At 43.3% G+C, this 22,111-nt stretch overlaps 1 protein-coding gene across 16 annotated transcripts in view; it reads right to left on the bottom strand.

The window, feature by feature from the left end:
• SFXN5 (sideroflexin 5) overlaps window positions 1-22,111 on the bottom strand; it is a 167,185-nt gene that overhangs the window by 51,249 nt on the left and 93,825 nt on the right. For all 16 annotated transcript variants that reach the window (XR_006280653.1, XM_038398445.2, XM_038398444.2 and 13 more), the window contains one exon: window positions 15,854-15,944. Coding sequence is in view for 15 of the 16 variants with exons in the window: in XM_038398445.2 (XP_038254373.1) it covers window positions 15,854-15,944 (91 nt within the window). In the remaining variant the exon portion in view is untranslated. The remainder of the gene's footprint in view (window positions 1-15,853; window positions 15,945-22,111) is intronic.

Below are 22,111 nucleotides of genomic sequence, written 5' to 3'. Positions count from 1 at the left end.
CTCTGTGAAACAGAGACACTGATGCTTTCCCAGCTTCGTAAAGTGCTTTAAGATCAGGCTTGACATACACAGGTGAGGTAGGGTGGCTGCCTGTGTTGTATCGGCTCTGTGGATAAACAAAGGCAGAGTCTCCAGGGTGGTAAATCCAGCGCCCTTCACCAGCACTAAATGTACATGGAAGTATTTTAAAAGTGAAAATCCAAGGTTTGTGGATTACCAAATACACAGTGGAAGAAGCAAAGGTGGGCAAACAGTCTGCTCGTTCTGTAAAAGCAAACCAAATCCACCTTACTGCTATGACATCTAAGGTACTTATATGGTCCCTGTAGTATGTGAACCCCTCAATCATCTTTCGAGTATTTAGGGAATCTGGACTAGATTCAAACAGAGATTCTGATGTTCAGAATTTGGGAAAATCCTGTCATAAGGTCCTATCTGTCAATTACTTTGTTGACAATCTTTTGTAATATTTAGCCCTTTATATGTTCAAAGTACTTTTCAAATATGACAGATCTAAGATGATCATCCATCAAATGCCTTGTCCCTTGCAATATGTCCTAAGTACTTACATTAAACAATCTGTTCCACCTTGCATTTTGCTGTGACACTAGGTATGCCTTTCCCAGACCTGAAGAAGAAAAGCTCAAAAGCTTGTCTCTCGCACCAACAGAAAGTTGGTCCAATAAAATATATTACTTCACCTACTATGCCTCTCTTATTTTATATGTATTTCACATTTACATGCAAGTTGGTAGTCTATATATGGTGAATATGTCTTTTTGTTCTGCCTAAATGGAGTTGTTTAAAGAGATTAAATAAAAACAGAAAAACACCCTTGTGGAATTCCTATTTGGGTTAACAAAACGCGCCCCCCCCCCCAAAAAAAACAAAAAACCCCAACTTGGCTATAAATCTTGAAACTTTAAAGGCTTCTTTTTAGGTGAAAAAATCCCGCACTGCATTAGTGCCACTCCAGCGAGCAGAAATAAATTCCTGAGCTGATTTACAATACACGCTAGCAGCATTAAAGTGCTGTTCTACTCTGAAAGGCGACTAAGTAAACAATGGCATTGTGAGGATCACTGTCTCATAGTAATTTCTCTATCAAATCTTAGAGCTCTGGGTGGGTGCCCTCCGGTATGAAGTTCAGATAAGACCCAGAGCTAGATCAATCAATCAATGGGCTCAATTTACAAATAAAAAGACATTTTTGCTAACGGCCAGCCCTGCAAACTCACCCTGGGATCTGGGGGCCTGGCATGTGGGCGTCTTTCCATTGACTTCAGTGGGCTTTGGATCAGGCCCTGGGAGGCCAAACTGGTTTCTATTCTTTTTGCACATCATCCCCAATAATAAAGGTCAAATTCTGCCCTTAGTGACATCTGTACCCCCTCCCCCCCCCACATACACTTTACATTATGCCCCCAGCAACAGTGAGGCAACCTCACTGCCCCTGTATAACCGATTGGCACTAGGCCTGAACTCAGCTAAACATTTAAACATGTGTTTAATTTGGGGCCTTAGTAGACAATTCTGCTGATGAAGGACAAGCAGGAATAGAATCCAGCTCCCTCTCCCTTAGCTGTGTTGACTCCACAGGCCACACAGGAACAAAAAGCTTTAACATCTTACATTTGTCGCTGTAGTAACCAGATACGGCTGATCCATGTAGGTCACAGTTCTCATCTTCACAGATCAAGCTCATCTGTGGAACGGACCCAAATTGGGGGGAACTTGAATTCAAATCCGAGCAAACCCAGACTCCACGTCTCAGGCCAGTTGCTACTTTCCTTTTCAAACTGCCTTTCTTCGCCCACTTAAACACCAAAACCAGATGGATTTTATAGGCAACATTTCTTTCCACCATGACAATACTTCAGAGAGGGAAACAGAGATCAAAGCATGGAAAAGGCTACAAAAGGACGCAAATTCATACTCGGTGTAAATGTGAGCAGCTCTGCAGACTATGCTGGAGTTACAGCCACTTACTCCAGAGCTGAATTTGGGTTCTTTTATCTATTTTTAAATAAATGCCTTATAACCCACACATCCCCAAATTCTACCTCACACATTCACCTGAGGCGAGTAATATATTGCTAGCTATTTCATTATCATCAAGGTAAAGGGCAGGAAAGCAGAGTTTGTGGCTGGACTGGTACATTTTCATGATCATTCTGCAAAGCTGTTTATAACATTATTTTTTTTCTTTTATTAAAAAGTTCCTGGAATCTCTGGAACCCAACTCTCTTTTCCCACGTTCTATAGCCTGATGAAGTTACACCTGGAATGAATTTGGACCATTGGCTCAGGTTTCTTTTCAGCACCACTCCACGGGCCAGTGATCTCTTCCAGTTCTCTCTTGGAAATGCTACATTGGAAACAGTGAGATTCAAGAATTTCCCGTTCATCTTTTGCAAGAGAGAGGAAGACAACTGGGGCTGTAAATGGCTATTGAAACAACAACATGATACATGCATTGTGGGGGGGGGAAGAGTGGAAGTTCAAAATTGCTTGGGGGGGGGGTGGGACCTCAAGATACACTGTGATATGCACTTGCGGATATCTCCACAAGGATGATCGGTCCTTTGTAACTTGGGGGCATGTTTTTCCTGTAATAACAAGTGGATTAATTTTGCAATCAGCTGCTCACATGAGGAGACAAGAGTTGTATTTTCCCAGCCTGGGATTTCCCTGAGGGCAACAGATCCCTCTAGGATCAAACAATACGATCCTGCTAGGAATGCAACAGGGTTCCCTGGTTTGTTATTTATTTCACTCATGCCAAGTTTTGTGACAAGCCGATTTCCTAACCAGACACATCTCTTGGAGACAGTGATTCTATCGATAAATGTAGTATGCGGTCAATCCACCAGCACAGTACAGTGGAGAGCAGGAGTAAGGAGACTGGGGTTTCCTTCTCAGCTCTAATACAGGTTCGCTGCCTGACCTTGAGCAAGTCACTTAACCTCTCTGTGACTCAGCTTCCCCATTTCTAAAATGAGGATAATGGACTCTCTTTCATGTCATGCAGACTGTTAGGATATAGATATTTAGGCCTATCTGTAAAGGCCTATACTCTACGAATTTAGGTGTATTCTTATCACTTAGCTAGTTCTAGAGGTATAAAAGAAAGAATCAAAATCATTGTCTGCCGGTGTAAGGGCCTTCTCTTACTGTGCCAGTCTGAGGCCTGTGCTTAGGCTAAGGCCTTTGGCTAAGCAGTAGAGGCAGCCATAAGCTGGGAAGCAAATGGTCACCTCCTCACATCCCAACCTAGTCACATTGAAATAAGGCAATCTGGGGCTGTTAGAAAGGAGATCTGATCTACCACCTCCAGAGAAAGGGAAGAGCCTAGAGGATGTACAAGGAAGTTTAGTTTGATAGTTTTCTGTTCGGTAAGAACTCACTTATCAATAGACACAGCTGGGAACCCCTTATGTCTTTATAGATGTAGTTGTGAAATCCTCACTTCTGTTTTGTTTTGTCATTATAGTTCCCACTTTGTTATTGTTTATTTGCATGGTCTCTGTCTGGTTCTGTGATTGTTTCTGTCTGCCGTATAATTACTTTTGCTGGGTGTAAACTAATTAAGGTGGTGGGATATAATTGATTAAATAATCATGTTACAATATGTTAGGATTAGTTAGTTAAATGTCAGTAAAATAATAGGTTAAGGTATAGCTAAGCAGAACTTAAGTTTTACTATATAGTCTGCAGTCAATCAGGAAGTAAAGGGGGGAATGGGAACAGGGGATGGGGGTGGGGAAATTGGAATCATGTTTTGCTAAGGGGGGGAAATGGGAACAGGGACACAGGTAAGGCTCTGTGGTGTCAGAGCTGGGAAGGGGGACACTAAGGAAGGAAACTGGAATTATGCTTGCTGGAAGTTCACCCCAATAAACATCGAATTGTTTGCATCTTTGGACTTCGGATATTGTTGCTCTCTGTTCATGCGAGAAGGACCAGGGAAGTGAGTGGGTGAAGGACTAAGCCCCTTAACACAGACAATGAAGAGCTCTGGCTGGGGCATGAGCCAATCAATGCACTCCTACAGTGGAAGTGTACATTGGCAGATGTATTTGTTCATTCTATCCCTGTGCAAGGAGTAGAATGTGCAATTCCATTTCCTGTGACATTGCCCTGATTGTCTATATTGTCAGCTGTTTACAGCTCAGTACAGATTTTGCTCTTTTCCTAACACAGTGGCAGCTGGTGTGCTTGTGTTGTTTTCAAATAAAGTATTTGCACAATCGAATGGGAAACAAAGACACAGAAAATTCAAATCAAAGCTTTTATCCAGTCAGACTGACAAGAGATAAATTGGTATGGATAGGTAGGTGAATCACAACTCCATATAAGAGCATTTCCCCCGGCAACCAAGAATGTGGGCATGCAGGGCATCACTTACTTCCCTCGCTTCCCTGGACCCAACCCCTGTGACTTTCTGATTGTCTGTACTGGATCTGTAAACCAGTATGGTCTTTGACTCATTCCTAGTGAAAGTACTCCCCCATCCTCACATCTGCTGTGCAGTGTACAGCACGCCCTGACAACATGAATGGCATTACATGCATTGACACCCAAATGGTTTGCAGGCAGCACCAACTTGCTTTTAGTTAGTCAAAGTCATATTCCACCACCTTCCTGCAACTGATCAGTGTGTAATTAAACCTTCTTCTGCCAGATGCTCTCACATCAGGGTACAGCTTCATGAGCCAGGCAGTGGAGGACAACACAAGTCCCCTAAAGTAACAGTGGATAGAGATACCTGACTGATAACCATGTTGCCGGGAGGAACGAAAGTCCTCCCTTGTCCAAATTTGAAAACACCCTGGAATGTTCCTCTGGAATACCCTGGTATCATGCACCCTGCGGTACATCCCATTTTGATGTACATGAATCTCCTTCTGTGGAGATTCTCAACCAAGGTCTGCAAAATGAACAGGTAGTATCCTTTCCAGTTGATGTATTCATGTGAACCTTGTGGGGGGCAGACAATGGACATGGACATGTGTGCCATCCATGGCTCTGAGACAGTTCGGGAGCCCCATTCTCCCACAGCCAATAATTATTTTGGGGACATTTGTAATCCTTACCACTTATGGGCAAACCACAACAATAACTGAGTCACAAATCTCAATCACCACAGCACTGACAGCTGACTTGCCAACACCAAACTGGTTAGCCACTGATCTGCAGCAGTTTAAGATAGGCAGCTTCCAGATGGCAATAACAGCCGGCTTCTGGACTGGTAGGGATGGCCTCATACGCATGTTCTGGTGCTGAAGGGCAAGGGCAAGCTCCTCACACAGCTCCATGAAGGTTGCTTGCCTCATGTGGAAAATTTAGAGTCACAGGTGATTACCCCAGGTCTGCAGGATGATGTAGTTTCACCGCTTGATATTTGTGGTCCTGCTCCAGAACTGCCAGTCAGCACAGTGAGATTCCACAACTATTAAAACCCGTCTCAGCTGTTTCCACTGCTCCATCTCTGCATGCCTCTTGCATGATCTCCTTAGCAAGGCCTGCCACCACCTTCTCAAGGCAACAAGCCACTGCCTAAATTTCCTCCGCTGCATCTCATGCCCTGAATTGGTCTGGTGTCCCAGAAACGAGAGCTGCATTAATGCTGACAGCTAGAACAGGTCATCAGCATCCTGGGCTGGATCCATGCTTGCTAACAGTTGGAACGCAGGCTGTGAACAGCAGTGTGGAGAGTGCCTATCTGGAAGTGCTTATATCTACTGTGTTGGTGAGCTCAGACTTCTGCACAGGGACCCAGGAAAGACAGAAAAGAAAGGTAAATTGTCCCACAATACACTGCAAAACGATTCATAGAATGGCACAGTTTAGTGGAGTACTAAAACACAGGGGATATCCCCCAGCAATTCTAGTACCTAACCTGAGTTGCTACAGAACCAGCGTGGACACGGTTACACAGGTGTGATTTGAGTGTTGCTTAACTGCTGGACACTCACATTCTTAGACTGGAACCAGATAAACTGCAGTGAAGACATACCCAGTGACTCTGGTCAAAATCTTATATCCTTGACCGGGGTGTGAAGTGTACTACTCTGCACAGGATAGTGGCTGCCTTCCACCCTAGAGGTGGATGCATTTTACTGAAGTTCTATCACTTTTGAAAGAGTCTAAGGATGGTAGCAAGAGTAATTCATTTTTATGACAAGAGAATTTCTACATAAACACCCTGAGAAACACAATATGGTTCAGATGCCTGGCTGGTGTAAATCAGCGCAGCCCCAGTGAAACCAAAGGACCAGATCCCCAGCTGGCAAAAATCAGAGTATTTCCACTGAAGTCAATAGGCCAGATCCCCAGCTAGTGTAAGATGGCGCAGCCCCATTGACCTTAGTGGAGCTATGCCAATTTACATCAGCTCAGCATCTGGCCCCATGTCTTCACAAGGTTAAATCTAGCTCATTTCTGGAGGCTGGTAGTGAAAGTTAATATGAAGATAGATCTTTAATTAAACAGTTTACCCAGGTCTCCAAACCAATAACTTCCAGCTCTCAAAACAACCAAAGAGCAATTAGTGGGAGGCTTCCTGATGTCCTGGTACACAATTAAGCATGACAGTACACAAATAAAATAAGAACTAGAGAATTAATTAAGGGCTAAACAAATTAATTAGGGTCCCCAATCAATTCTGATGCCAGCTTAACCTCTTTCTCCTAACACCTCTGTGTAAAAATAGAACCACCTGGTGGCAGAGGTTTTGTAACGTGCAATGCTGATCCAAGACTGGTCTGAGACGTAGCTCTGAAATCTACTCAAAATCTTTAATGCCATTTTGAAGCCAAACAAAAAAGGATGGTTAAAATAAAATTTCCCACTAAATACATATCCGAAACAGGAAGAACTGCATGACCATCATGGTAAGGATTTTCATGATAAATAATAATGTAACGCTTCTATAGCACTTTTCACCCCTAGATCTCAAAGTGCCTTTTAAAAGCAAGGGAGTATCATCACCCCCATTTTGCAGATGGGGAAAACTGAGACCTAAAGCGGTCAAGTGGTCTGCCCAAGATTACACAGGGAAGTCAGTGGTAGACAACAGACTTTTTAACAACAGTTTCCCAGTGTTCCCATTAGCACCGTGCTTGTGAATGGAAATTATAATTCACTGTGCAATCTCCCAGCGTTATGTGGGCTCTGCACATGGGGGCCAATGCAAGAGGTGAAGGAGATTGTACAGAATCTATTTATGTGCACACTGAATGAAGCAGACCTCTGCAGACCCCTGTTTTGTTTAGGGACTGACCCAAAGGCCATTGAAGTTAATGGAAAAGTTCTGGAGCCCAGATCCTCAAAGGTATTTGTGTGTCTAACTCCCACTGAAATTGATGGTAGTTAGGCCCAGATCCTCAAGGGTATTTTGGTAGTTAGGAGATAGGCACCGAAATACCCTTGAGGATCTGGGCCTAACTGCCTCCAATGGGCTTTGAATGAGTCTCTGAATGAAAAGATTATGCAGGACACAGCATTTAACTGCTGTCTACCAAATAATTCCAGGAAATGATATTGTTTTTGTTTTTAATTTTTATATATTTTTAAAATAAACCTAGGACACACTACAAATAACGACGTTAAAGCACTCAAAGCCAGGAAATGCCAAAGTTGAGATCAGCCATACAAACTTAACTCTGCCCCTTTGGGGTGTGCTGTACGATACAATCTAATTACATGGTTATATGCAATTTTTCCTGCAGGACCTCGGCCTCACTCATAGTACAGGCTGGCTGGTGAATCTATTAGGGCTTGTTCAATCACTGGAGCTGAACAGAGTGCAATGGATGAAGAAGGGAGCACACCCTGGGCAGTCAGGATAACAACTAACTATTGAACAGCTTCCTAGTTCACTGCACACCATCCGACCTGCACACTCAATGAGCACGGAGTGCTTCACTTTCCAACTTCGACATCCTTTTCATGTTATCATGTATTTATTTTGCCTGGAGACACACACACACATGGTTTGGGTGGAGGACACTACAAGTGCCAAAGGAAAGCAGCATTGACTGCTGATTAGATCAGAGAACTTTGAGGCAGAAGACCAAGCTTCTGCTCCCAGTTCTGCTGCCACTGACCCACTGTGTGACCTCTCAGTGACTCAATTTCCTTACCTGTAAAACAGGGATCATGATCACTTTTGTAAAAAACTTTGAGATCTTTGGAGAAAGATGATGCATCTGTACTAAACATGACTAGGGAGTGTAATATGTGTTAGTCTAACATAACACTTCCCTTTGGGCAGCCCGGTCAAACAAGACATGCTGGCTGATGTCAGAGGAGGCAAGTTAATATGTTCTTTGGATCATAACTAGAGCTGATTGGGAATTTTTAGATGAAACTTTTTTCATTGGAACCGAAACTTTTTGCAGAATCATTATAGGTTCTGATGGAAATATCATTGAGAAAGAGTGAGAGACCCCTTCCCCAGAAGAGCCAAGGGCCTGATGGTGAAAGCACTCGTCTGGGATGCTCCAACTCATCTCAGTGTAAGTAAGTGAAAGATCACATATCTTGCGCAATACTATGCAGTATTTACCTCCACCCTCATCCTGGTGGACACCACAGCCTGATGAAGTGCAGACAGTCCACGTACAACAGCACTTTCTTCACTTATCATTTAACGAGAACTAACAGGAAGTGTGATCACAACCTTCACAGAAATCATCTTGCCTACTTCAGGTGTCCTGTACAAGCTTAGAGTTCTACTGGATTCATCACACGTGGATACAATGGATGTATGCACACCCATTTACCAAAGTGGCCAGAAAGGCCTTCTTTGGCTGACCAGGAGGCTATGACTTTATCTCTCAGACACAGACATTGCTACTCATGCTTTGTCACATCAAACTAGATTACTGCAACATGTGCTACCCTCAACTGACCAAAGAGGACACCTGGAAATTGCATGTGATCCAACATGTAGTAAAAAGAAAAGGAGTACTTGTGGCACCTTAGAGACTAACAAATTTATTTGAGCATAAGCTTTTGTGAGCTACAGCTCACTTCAAGCTTATGCTCAAATAAATTTATTAGTCTCTAAGGTGCCACAAGTACTCCTTTTCTTTTTGCGAATACAGACTAACACGGCTGCTACTCTGAAACCTGTCAACATGTAGCAACTATCTTTTTATATGAAGCAGACAGACAACAGTGTATAAGATCGTTGCTTTGTGCTCTGCATTAGCTAGCAATCCAATCCCATATCTTGCATATGCAAGTCCTATTGTTTGGACAAAGAAGTGACTGGGCACAAAAACTGTGTGTGCAAGAAACTTGCACGTATAAAGTTGGTGTACACAAATGGAGCCTGGGCTGGGCTGATTGCCCTTTAGAAGTATGGCTCTATGTGTTTCACAGAGCAACCTAGGCAAAGGCAAAAGTGAAATCTTATCAGTCACTATGGCCCAGATCCTCAAAGATATTTAGGCACCTAACTCTCATTGAAATCAATGGGAGTTAGGCACCTAAATACCTTTGAGGATCTGGGCTGTTGTGCTTACTTTGCAGTGGTCTGAAGCAGTAATGAAAATTCTTTGATCAGTCAGCAGCAGAATCAAGCTTGGGCAAAAGTTTTTAAAATGAACTGAGCCCTGAAGAGTTAGCACTTTAATGTTCTACTACAGAAATAGAAAAAGGTTAATTAAATGTGTGGAATCGCTCTAATAATCATGATCCGAGACAGCAATGGCTTATGACTGGTGATTAGTCCTTTAAAATACGCTTTTTACCCAAGCGATCTAGAAAACGTGGCCATGCAAGACTGACTCTGAGGAACAATACCATACATTCAATGCTTTTGTCCCAAGGTCGGAGGGGGTCTCCTCTTAGAGCATAGAATATTTAAATGATTTACTGTAGAATGGTTTCAATTTGCACCCCAAAAACTCACAACTAGGGGTAGAGTTGTAATTATTCACACAGTTCTGGGCTTCTTCAGAAGCAGCTCTTAAAAGTCTGCATTTTCGCTGGAAAAATATTTTCATCAATTTTTATTATAAAAAAATGGTTGTATTGCTGGTTTAAGGACTTGATTCTGTTTCTGATTCAAACCGTGAATCACTTATTATCTTAAAAATCAAATGTCTTAGGATTCAGAATTTCTGTGTTCAAACAATATTTATTATTATTTCAACTGCCTTATAATGGAAACCTCACTTAGATAAATGACTGTCCAGTTTTAATGTAGCTTTTGTAAATAGCTTTGCTATGAATTCCGGTGCTGGAACGCTGCTTTGTAACTTTCTACAGCAATTCTCAGTGATTCACAGAAGACATCCCTCTGCCTTCTATAGCAATAGTGCACTAGGGGGAACTCTATTCTTCTCATTCACCAGTGCAGGAGGAGCAGTACGGATATGGAAATCTGTGATGCAAGAGAACTATCTGACTCAAGTATTGCTTATTGAGTAGTGGGTAAGGTTACGTATAGTAATTCAGCCAACTGTATTCAAAATCCCTGTGTGTTCACTTTCCATAAACGTTCAAGCTCCACTAGAAGGATCACTTGTGGAAGTGAACATTGCGACTGAATGCTCAAATAGCAGCCGGTAGCTAAGTTTGAATTGTGTATTTGATTTCAAAATGTGCAATTCCTGACTGATCTGCTGACCAAGAATCATTCACTAAAGAAATCTGTGAGTTTTGAGTAATGAATAAATGAAATTGTTTTAGTGCTGTATGCAGTGTTATTGTAGCCGTGTCGGCCCTCGGATATTAGAGAGACAAGGTGGGACTGAATATATTTTACTGGACCTTCAAACAATCCCCCAACCTCTCCAAGCTCATCATCAGAAGCAAGCTCCCCACAGACGAGGACACACCAAATCAAAGCAGCACCAGATCCTGCCAGAACAACAGATGCAAAACCTGCAGACATATCTCCACTGCTACAATGATCAACACCCCACACCCACACCTTTCAAGATCCATGGCTCCTACACATGCCTATCCCAACATGTGGTGTACCTCATTCAGTGCACTAAATGCCCCAATAACAACTATGTGGGTGAAATTAGAGAGTCTCAAACGAACTCACACAGGAAAATGATAAAAGGCAAAAACACTGTCACCCGTGGGTGGAAATTTTTCACACAGCAATCACTCCATATCTGGTCTCTCAGTCCTCAGCCTCAGAAGAAACCTGCACAATGTCTTCAAAAGACAAGCCTGGGAACTTAAATTCATAACTTTGCCAAACACTAAAAATCATGACCCAAACAGAGACACTGGATTTATTACAACAACGTGTAACCCACTAACAACCCTTTTTGTCCTATGAGGTGTTGATGGGGCACTTCACTTTGAATAATCCAGAATATGTGCTAACTTCTTATGCTAAACAATCTGTTCCACCTTGCATTTAGCTGTGACACTCGGAGTACCTTTCCCAGACCTGAAGAGCAACTCTGTGTAGCTCCAAAGCTTGTCTCTCAACAACAGAAGTTGGGCCAATAAAAGATATTACCTCATCCAGCTTGTCTCTCTAAAACAATTTGAGTAACATACAAAAACCATCAGATACTTTATAATGAATAAGAACATAAGAATGGCCATACTGGGTCAGACCAAAGGTCCATCCAGCCAGGTATCCTGTCTTCTGACAGTGGCCAATGCCAGGTGCCCCAGAGGCAGTGAACCTAACAGGTAATGATCAAGTGATCTCTCTCCTGCCATCCATCTCCACTCTCTGACAAACAGAAGCTAGGGACACCATTCCCCTTGCCCATCCTGGCTAGTAGCCATTAATGGACTTAACCTCCATGAATTTTTCTAGTTCTCTTTTAAACCCTGTTATATTCCTAGTCTCCACAACCTCCTCAGGCAAGGAGTTCCACAGGTTGACTGTGCGCTGAGTGAAGAAGAACTTCCTTTTATTTGTTTTAAACCTGCTGCCCATTAATTTCATTTGGTGGCCCCTAGTTCTTATATTATGGGAACAAATAAATAACTTTTCTTTATTCACTTTCTCCACACCACTCATGATTTTATATACCTCTATCATATCCCCCCTTAGTCTCCTCTTTTCCAAGCTGAAAAGTCCTAGCCTCTTTAATCTCTCCTCATATGGGACCTGTTCCAAACCCCTAATCATTTTAGTTGCCCTTTTCTGAACCTTTTCAGGTTCAGAATAATTTGCTCAGCTCTAGTCTCCAGGGTGAAATTTATTCCTAGGCAGAGGGTCAGCCCCTAGCCTGTGCACCACTCAGAGGGCCTGATTCTCTGGCAGTATAAAGGAGCTGTAAAGAGGCTGTAATTGTAATTAAAGCAGAATAGTTACACTAGGCCTGATTCTGCAAGGTGCTGAGTGATGAACTCCCATTAACTTCCAGCAGAAGATGATGACCCCCAGCACCTCATGGAGGGAGCTCACTGTCTCACAGGATTAAGTCCTTAACATGTGGATGTTTAAAGACTAGTATTCATGGTCTTTACTTCCAATGCCTTCCACAGGATTGGTCCAACCCACCTGATGGAGTGTCTTACTCTCCAATATCACAACCTCTTATGACAGCTAAGTTCCACTGGAATAATTATACTGTCAGCTTCAGGAGACTTGTCTACAAAGGGTGTTACTGCTCATTAGTTGATTCCCAGTTCACCCAAGAGCAAGACTGGTGAACAGCAGCTTTCTTTTCAGCAGGCCCACAGCTGTGGGACCTGTTTCCAGGAATGATCACAATGACCACGAATCTCAGAGCCTCCATAATGAACTGCAGAACCCACTTCTCCAAACAACAAACTTCAATACATCAAAGCCATGAAACTCTCCTTGGAGAGGTACAAAGAATGTGGCATACTCCTTTCGGTGTTAGTGAGGTGCGCAAACACTAGCTACAGCACAAATTCCTAGACAAACTAGCTTAGATTAGAGTAGAGAGACGGCTGAGGGGGATACCCTACAAATGGCTTTTTGAAGGCTGCTTAAGTAATGATGCATGATGAGGGATTTGATAAACAGTTAAAATGTTTATGGCAGATACACACCACCTCCATATGCATCATTCCTATCACTCACTAAGACAGACAATCAGTTAAAAAATCCCACCAATGAAGACATCCATAACTGTTTTCACCTTTTGAGGGTCTAAAATTAGTCACCCTTGCCATGGATGAAAAAGGAAAAATTATTTAAAAAAAAAAAAAAAAAAAAAGAGAGCGAGAGAAGGCGGCCATATGGCACGGATGGCCACACCACAGCTCGCAAACTGCATGCGGCTCTTTTACAATTAAAGTGCAGCTCGCAGAGCCCCCTACATGGCCCTCCCCCCCATTTTCCGCTTACCAGACTTAGTGGGGGAGCTCGGGGCTTCTGCCCTATGGCAGGGTGGTGGGGCTCTGGGCTTCAGCCCTGCAAGGTGCACCCGGAATGGCGCTTCAGCACCAAGCCCTGACAGATGCGCCCCATGGGGCTGAAGCCCCAAGACCCCCCATCCCCGCAGGGCAGAAACCCCTAACCCCACCACCCCGCTACAGGGGAGAAGCCCCAAGCTCCTCTATACCACCTTGACAACGTATCAACTGGTTTTCCAAAGACTTACAACTAGGATGGAAACCCACAAGGGCTCCAGCTCTAGCACTAATGAGCTGTGATACAGTAAGTAGGATGCTAATATTTTAAAAAATGCGTGTGTGAAGGTTGTGCAAGTCTGGCAACTCTCTGGCTTATGAAGATTATCGTATGCAGCTCGGAGGGTTGGTAAGTTTGGCTATTCCGTCTATAAGGAAAAAAACAAGAACTTGTGTCCTTTGTAACAGTTTACAGAGAGCTTTTCAGGTTTAAAGTGCACTATGAACATTAATCTTCAGAATACCCCTGGGAGGGAGGTAAGTATACTTATTATTTATTATTTTTTGCAGCAAAAAAAGTGTGCGAAGCACCTCACAGACCAAATTGACAGCGTCCCTGCCCTGAAGAGTTTATTTGCTATATTCCCGTTTTACAGACTAGGAAGCTAAGGCCCAGAAAGGTAAAGGACATCATTTTCAAAACTGGCCCTGGATTTTGGGGGCCTGACTTTTTGTGCACTCAGCTCAAGACATCTGGGGCCTGACTTTCAGAAACACAGATCACTCTCAACTCCAGCTGGAGTCAGGGGGAGCTGCAGCACCTCTGAAAAGCAGGAGCAAGTGGGGCATGCAAAACAATAGACATCCAAAAGTAGAGGCCACTTGAAAATTAGTCTGTAAGTGATTTGCCCAATATCTCACAGGCAATCAGTCAGAGCCAGGATTCTAATTTAAGAGCTCCTGGCTTCATGCATAAACCAGAACACCTCCCCACCTCCCCCTCACTCCATAGATTATGCTGGATTTTATGGACTATGGCTGGCTGATCTCTCTCTCCAATGGAACCAAACAGAACAACCCCATATCTGTGATATTAGTCATTCTTCAAATACTTAAAACCCCCCCAACAATTTAACCTTTTATTGACCCACTGAGTCCCTAAGTGAAGGTGTCTAAGTCCCACTGACTTTCAGTGGCATTAGGTCCCTAATCTGCTCAGGTGCTTTTGTACATCCATAGCGGCTATCTGCATCTTTAGGTGCTTAAATACATTTGTAAATCTGCAAATTTTGCAGCCTGGGATTATGTGCAGCAGCCCCTTTTACTGAATTTACAATAACCAGATCATGCTGCAAACAGACTATATTAGTCCTTGTATTCACACATTTTTTCCCTGTCTGCTTTAGGAGTGAATTTTAGGTGTCCTCAAAAGCAAGGAGCTGATGGCACTGACAGACAGTCACCAAACCAGATAGCCTCTTCACATAATATTTTTCAGTGCACCTCAGACTTAAACTCCAGTGTTCCAGCACTTCTGATTCAGAGCCTCTAGAGGTTGAACAATGACACATTGTGTAGTCGCAAAAAGAAAAGGAGTACTTGTGGCACCTTAGAGACGAACAAATTTATTAGTCTCTAAGGTGCCACAAGTACTCCTTTTCTTTTTGCGAATACAGACTAACACAGCTGCTACTCTGAAACCTGACATTGTGTAGTGGATATTTTAACACGATTTTGAAACCCCCAGGGAGTAGGTTCAGACCACCAAACTCATTTCACTTGGGATCTACACTATGTTTGAACCTAGATCTCCAGAAGCAGGTAGCTACTGTGTTAAGATCAAGGTCTTATTACCTTCATTCATACTGAACGCTGATATCTAATGGGAGGCACCAATAGCTACTCTGTTATATATTGGAATATACCGGTCTTAGCCTAGCAGAGTACCGGGGTACTGCAGTAACTGCTTTCAATAATTGCACAGCATGCAAATGCCTGCACTCCAGCCTTGGTCCTCAAAACTCACTTCCTGTGTGACTACAAATATGCCTGTTTCATCCTGCTAATGGTTTATGTTATGTCTCAAATATATTGACTAAAACATTTCAGGATAATAACTTCTTGTGAGTACTTCTTGTTAACTTGGATATAATGAAATCTTGGGCCAATAAACAACAAGCCTAGGAATTTATTCAGCCCAGGCTATGGTTACTACCCAAGGAATGAATAGTCATCTAAACAGTGAAGATTAGAAGAGTCAGAACTCATTCTGCATTGTCCAGTCCTCTCTCTGACAGTCTGAGTGGCCCACACAGGTTATTCCCACTGAAACAGTGAATTTCAATCCTATATTTTATTTAGAATAACAACATCTCAGCCACTTAATGCACATCTTGCAGTGCTGCCAGCTTGGTGTTCAAGCAACAGTATAAATCACAAAGGCAGAAGCTACCTGTGTGCCTCAACTGCATTAAATCCATACTTAGGGTTATATCACACACACAAAGTATAGAAGTATATCATTTCTTACCTACAGCAGGGAATGGCACAAACCTCTGGATCAGGAGACGGGTGGCTGGCGTAAACTTGTTTGCTCTCTGAACCAGAACATTAAGGCCCACCTTTAGACAGAGAAATCGAAGAAGGGTAAAAGCATTTAGTTCCAAATAGTGGTGCACGTTCTATGCCCTGCAGCGACTAAGGAGCAGAGACAGAACGAGATGAGAGAGGGAGAGATCTTTGCTTCTGAAATCATTCCAAAGCTAAATCCGTTCACGTAACCTTATGTGTAGCCCTTCCATTGCTTCCACCCGCCCCACATTGGCCCACAATTCCAGCCCTCCACAGCCACCCCCCAAAAAAGGATGGGACCCATTTCAGTGTTACTCTTCTGGGTTGTTTCTTCATCATTGCCTTTAACGGAGATGTCCCTATATTGCATTTTTTATCCAGTTCAATGGTATTTTCCCAGCCAATCTCACCCCTCCAGCAGAGTTTGGATGGGATTATGGGTTAGCCATGTAGAGGGTAATGTATAACTGTAACACCAACAGACCCTAGTTGTCATCGGCTGGTATCAAACCTGGGACTTCTGGAGCTTAATGCATAAGCCTCTCTCTACTGCATGAGCTAAAAGACTGTAGCCAAGGCTGTAGCAGGCTCATCAATGTCTAGCTGGTCTAGGTGCCACTAGAGGGGGACAGAGTGCCACACCAAGCAGGCACGGGTTCCATAACTATACTTTTTCACCCGTTTCCTCCAGCATTTGAATGAGGCAGGGTGTATTGTATTTTTACTACAATCCTAAAGAAGCTGCACATGTGTAACCCAAAGCAACAATGTGGGTCTTTGCCCAGCTGCTAGAGGCGGACAAAACCCTACAGTCTAACAGTGTAGGTTATAGATTAAGGCTGGTAAAAAAAATTCCATCAAAACTTTTTTCCCCCGTCAGAAAATTGGGTTCTCATCTAAACACAATTCTATTGCAGAAAGCACCTACTTTCCTCAAAACTTTCTATTTTTCATCTGAAAAGGCCTCAAACCAAAAGATTTTGCTGTAACCTAAATGGTTTTGACCGTTTCCGATTGAACGTCTTCACCCAAAAAAGTGCAATGCAAAAAATGTTCAGCCAAAAATGGCTGAAACTTTTTGGTTCTCAGAGCTTTCAATTTTCCTACGAAATAAATACACACACAACAATAAATAAAAAAGTCAAAATTGTCTGTGGTGGGAAAAAAAAACCCAACATTTTCTGGCTAGGTCATTACACAGGCACATGCAGTGTCATTGTCTTTCTTTGCAAAGATGCTGAAAAACACGATTCCTGATTAAACACTGCGTGAGCACAATTAGGATTTTCACACCCTCAGCACCCTTCCATACCCAAGCAGGTTTCCACTGGATACTGAATGACACTTCTCCTCCTATGGGGTATTTCCCTGCCAACTCCTCCCTTTCTGCTTTCACTCCCCATCCCACCCACACTTTGATATCAGTGGTGTTCAAAAAGAGCCATACTACATATTTTTAAAATAATCAGAAACATGTTTTTTCCCTTCTTCCCCTTCTTCATTCTCAAAAATGGCAGAGCAGCATTAGCTCAAACATTCCAAGTCCTGGAAAAATAAAGCCCCAAAGGTGAAAGCTAAGTTGTGAGCTACTGGAAAAATGGGGGTTTAGAAAGCAAATGCTCAGACAATCCTAACCACGGTTCCTGGTACCGCTATATCTACAATACAGCTACAGTATTTATACATTTGATTCATTGAATCTGCAGAGATGTGATATTTTGTTTAGCCTCTGCTTGGAGCTTTGCAGGATTTGAATGCAAAATGCAGGAGCAGCAGCTTTTGGAAAGAGAAAAGGTTGAGTTGAGCCACTGCTGTGAAGTTACTGGTAATAAAAAACATTTTACTTTCAGATGCAATTTGGTGCCACAGATGAACTCACTCTTCTGTCTGTAATACCCACCCTGCTGTGAATATGAAATTAAATGTTGATATAGATTTAAATCCAATCTCTCAAAATTCTCGACACAAGGTCTAGATTTAAGAAACTAATGAGGGTTTGTTTTTACAGTTTTTAAATTATTTTACCTAATCTGTGAACTCTTTCCTGCAGGTCACAAAGTGGGACCACCGTAAATTGGGAAAGGAGACTGCCCTGCAACACACAGGTATTTTTGATCTCAGATCATTGCAAATAAAAGGGGGACCAGCAAAGACTTGTTAATGGGTTTTAATTGTGAGGGGCTGGCCAGAGGTATTATGTCCAGTGGGCCAAGTGCATCACTAAGGTAACTCAATGCTAACGGAGTTATTCTAGGGGTGAGTATAGTTAATTATTGTTATTTATTTGTATTACCACCCAAGATCAGGCTCCATCTGCAAAGGTATAACAAAGAGACCCTGTACCATATAGTGTACAGTGTTTGCTTAGTAGCTGGAAAATAACATTGCTTTCTCTCCTGGGTCTACATTTGCCTCTGGCAAACTCTATTTTCCCCTCCTATTTTTTTATGGAGGGTCTTTGCCCCACTTCTCTATTGTTAGATCCATAATGCGGTCAGCTCAGTGCTCAGAGTAGAGTTTGCAGTGCTGCCAGAATGCTGGATTTTACCATGAGTGGCACCACATTTGGTGGTTTTTTTTAAAGCCCCAGCTCCTGGAGTCAAGAGATTATGTAAGAACCTCAGCTCTCACATAAAAAAAAAATTCTTGCCCTTCTGGTTGCCAAGAAAGGCTTGAAAACATGACCCTAGTGTAACCTGAAGCCAAAACACAAATTAAAAAAAAATCTCCCCAAATTATTATTTTTCAAATCTATTTTTCAGCCAACTGTGATTTTTCTGAGATCTGACGAATGGTTTTTGGGGTTGGCAATGCTGAGTTTGTTCAATAAAGGTCCAATCCTGCTCCCCATCAAATTCATCTGAAAGCTCCCAGTGAGGGCCAGAACGGGGATTTGTGCTCGCCCTGATATCTGTTTCTGAAGTAGCAGAGTAACAATATTAGCGGGTCACCTACCAAGAGGTGTTTTTATTTATTTTTCAGTGGTGGATTTTGACAAAGAAATAGATACTGAGAACCCAGAGAACACTGCCAATCAGACCACAACAGCTCTTCCCCTCTAACTACGAAGGGTTAAGAGGAGACTTACATCGGGGACAGATTATCCAACATCTGCCTGTTGCACGGCTCCTTGCACCTTTCTTCGAAGCATCTGGTGCTAGCCACTGCTGGAGACAAGGAGCCTGGCTAGATGGACCATGGGTTTGATTCAGTCTGGCAATTCCTATGTTCCAACAATGTTAAGGCTGCTTAGGTGCTGACTCCGTGGGTGTTCCAGGTGCTTAGTACCCATTGGCAGCCAGCTCCCACCTCCTCCCAGCGCCTCCCACCCGCCTGCTGCCAGCCAATCAGTGCCTCTCCCTCCCTGATTAGTTGTTTCATGGCATGCAGCAGGCTCTGGGAGGGAGGGGAAGGAGTGGGGATTGGGCACGCTGTGGGGAGGGGCCAGAACTGGGCAGGAAGAGGCAGGGCGGTGGGGTTTGGGGGAAGAGATGGGTGGGGGCAGGGCTTGGGGTGGAGTGCAGGGTTAAGCACCCCCCAGGCCTGGAGGAAGCCAGCGCCTATGGAAGGCTGAGCTTAATGCTGGCATTTGAACGATCAACCTGCCAGTGTCCACGGAAGGAGATTCAGACCTATGGAAAGGGAACTAAATGAGGCTCGCCCATCCTTCACCCTCAAAAGTCACCAGCACAAAGCTTCAGAGGGTGCAGCATGAAAGGGGCCAACAGAAGGCACAAAACATAGCTAATAAAAAGGGTGGGTCAAGATAGAAGAAGCAGAACACCCACTTGAGTTCAGAGGAAAAAGGAGGAAGGAGATTGGGAAGCAGGCAGAGACAAAGGTGCGGAGAGAGTAGGAGAAGAGAGTGAGAACAAGAGAGAGGGAAGGAGTGTGGGTTGGAGCAAAGAGGGAGAAGGGAGACGGAGTTGGGATCAAGAGGGTATGGGATGAAAGGAAGGCAGGAGAAGGGAAACCATGGAACCAGAGCCAGCATTAGAGGAGACTGTGGAAGTAGGGTGAAGGAGAGAGATTGGTTTGGGGCAGAAGGACAGATGTTTCTATTGAACAGAAAAGGAAGTGGTGGGGCAGGGACACAGAGGCAAGGTGGAATATGGTGAGAAAGCAGGACAAAAATGCAGGTGGGGGGAGTCATGCAGGACACTGAAGGACAAGAATCTTAAAATTGATTTGGTAGGTGACGAAGATCCAGTGGAGGAACTCAAAGTGGGGAAAGACATGGTCCATGCACAACCTGGTCTATGTCCCTATAAGTAAACTAAAGATAAACAGCCATGTGGCACAGAATGGGAAGAGGCTTTACTTATGAATGCACATCAACATTAAAAACCAAGCAATCCATGCAAATGGATGTTGCCCTTCACAGAGGCAACAGTATACCCATGAGTAATGAGGTGCAGCAGGCTGTAGGAGTGGGGCAGAAAGCTGCTCTGGAGGCAGTGAAAGAGAAGCCACTGCAGCAACAAGGGGAAATGCTGTAAAGAAGAATCATAGAATCATAGACTTTAAGATCGGAAGGGACCATTACGATCATCTAGTCTGACCTCCTGCATAATGCAGGCCACAGAATCTCACCCACCCACTCCTGTAACAAACCCCTCACCTACGTCTGAGCTATTGAAGTCCTCAACTTGTGGTTTAAAGACTTCGAGGTGCAGAGAATCCTCCAGCAAGTGACCTGTGCCCCACTCTGCAGAGGAAGACAAAAAACTCCCAGGGCCTCTGCCAATCTGCCCTGGGGAAAAATTCCTTCCTGACCCCAAATATGGCGATCAGCTAAACCCTGAGCATGTGGGCAAGATTCACCAGCCAGACGCTCAGGAAAGAATTCTCTGTAGTAACTCAGATCCCACTCCATCTAACATCCCATCACAGACCATTGGGCATATCTACTGCGAATAGTCGAAGATCAATTAATTGCCAAAATTAAGATGATATCCCATCATATCATCTCCTCCATAAACTTACTGAGCTTAGTCTTGAAGCCAGATATGTCTTTTGCTCCCACTGCTTCGCTTGGAAGGCTGTTCCAGAACTTCACTCCTCTGATGGTTAGAAACCTTCGTCTAATTTCAAGTCTAAACTTCCTGATGGCCAATTTATATCCATTTGTTCTTGTGTCCACATTGGTACGGAGCTTAAATAATTCTTCTCCCTCCATGGTATTTATCCCTCTGATATATTTATAGATAGCAATCGTATCTCCTCTCAGCCTTCTTTTGGTTAGGCTAAACAAGACAAGCTCTTTGAATCTCCTTTCATAAGACAGATTTTCCATTCGTTGGATCATCCTAGTAGCCCTTCTCTGTGCCTGTTCAAGTTTGAATTCATCCTTCTTAAACATAGGAGACCAGAACTGCACACAGTATTCCAGATGAGGTCTCACCAGTGCCTTGTATAACAGTACTAACACCTCCTTATCTCTACTGGAAATACCTTTCCTGATGCATCCCAAAACCGCATTAGCTTTTTTCACAGCCATATCACATTGGCGGCTCATAGTCATCCTGTGATCAACCAATACTCCAAGGTCCTTCTCCTCCTCCATTACTTCCAAGTGATGTGTCCCCAGTTTAACAGAAATTCTTGTTATTAATCCCTAAATGCATGACTTGCACTTTTTACTATTAAATTTGATCCTATTACTATTACTCCAGTTTATAAGGTCATCCAGATCTTCCTGTATGATATCCCAGTCCTTCTCTGTATTGGCAATACCTCCCAGCTTTGTGTCATCCGCAAACTTTATTAGCACATTCCTGCTTTTTGTGCCAAGGTCAGTAATGAAAAGATTAAATAAGATTGGTCCCAAAACTGATCCCTGAGGAACTCCACTAGTAACCTCTTCTAGCCTGACAGTTCACCTTTCAGTGTGACCCGCTGTAGTCTCCCCTTTAACCAGTTCCTTATCCACCTTTCAATTTTCATATGGATCTCCATCTTTTCCAATTTAGCTAATAATTCTCCATGTGGAACCATATCAAATGCCTTACTGAAATTGAGGTAAATTAGATCCACTGTGTTCCCTTTGTCTAAAAAATCTGTTACCTTCTCAAAGAAGGAGATCAGGTTGGTTTGACATGATCTACCTTTTGTAAAGCCATGTTGTATTTTGTCCCAATTACCATTGACCTCACTGTCCTTAACTACTTTCTCCCTCAAATTTTTTTCCAAGACCTTGCATGCTACAGATGTCAGA

Source organism: Dermochelys coriacea, chromosome 4 (genome assembly GCF_009764565.3).
Source record: "Dermochelys coriacea isolate rDerCor1 chromosome 4, rDerCor1.pri.v4, whole genome shotgun sequence".
In the NCBI taxonomy this organism is placed as follows: domain Eukaryota; kingdom Metazoa; phylum Chordata; order Testudines; family Dermochelyidae; genus Dermochelys; species Dermochelys coriacea.
The sequence above is the reverse complement of the archived record's forward strand: the minus strand, read 5'-3'. Positions and strand labels throughout refer to the sequence as shown.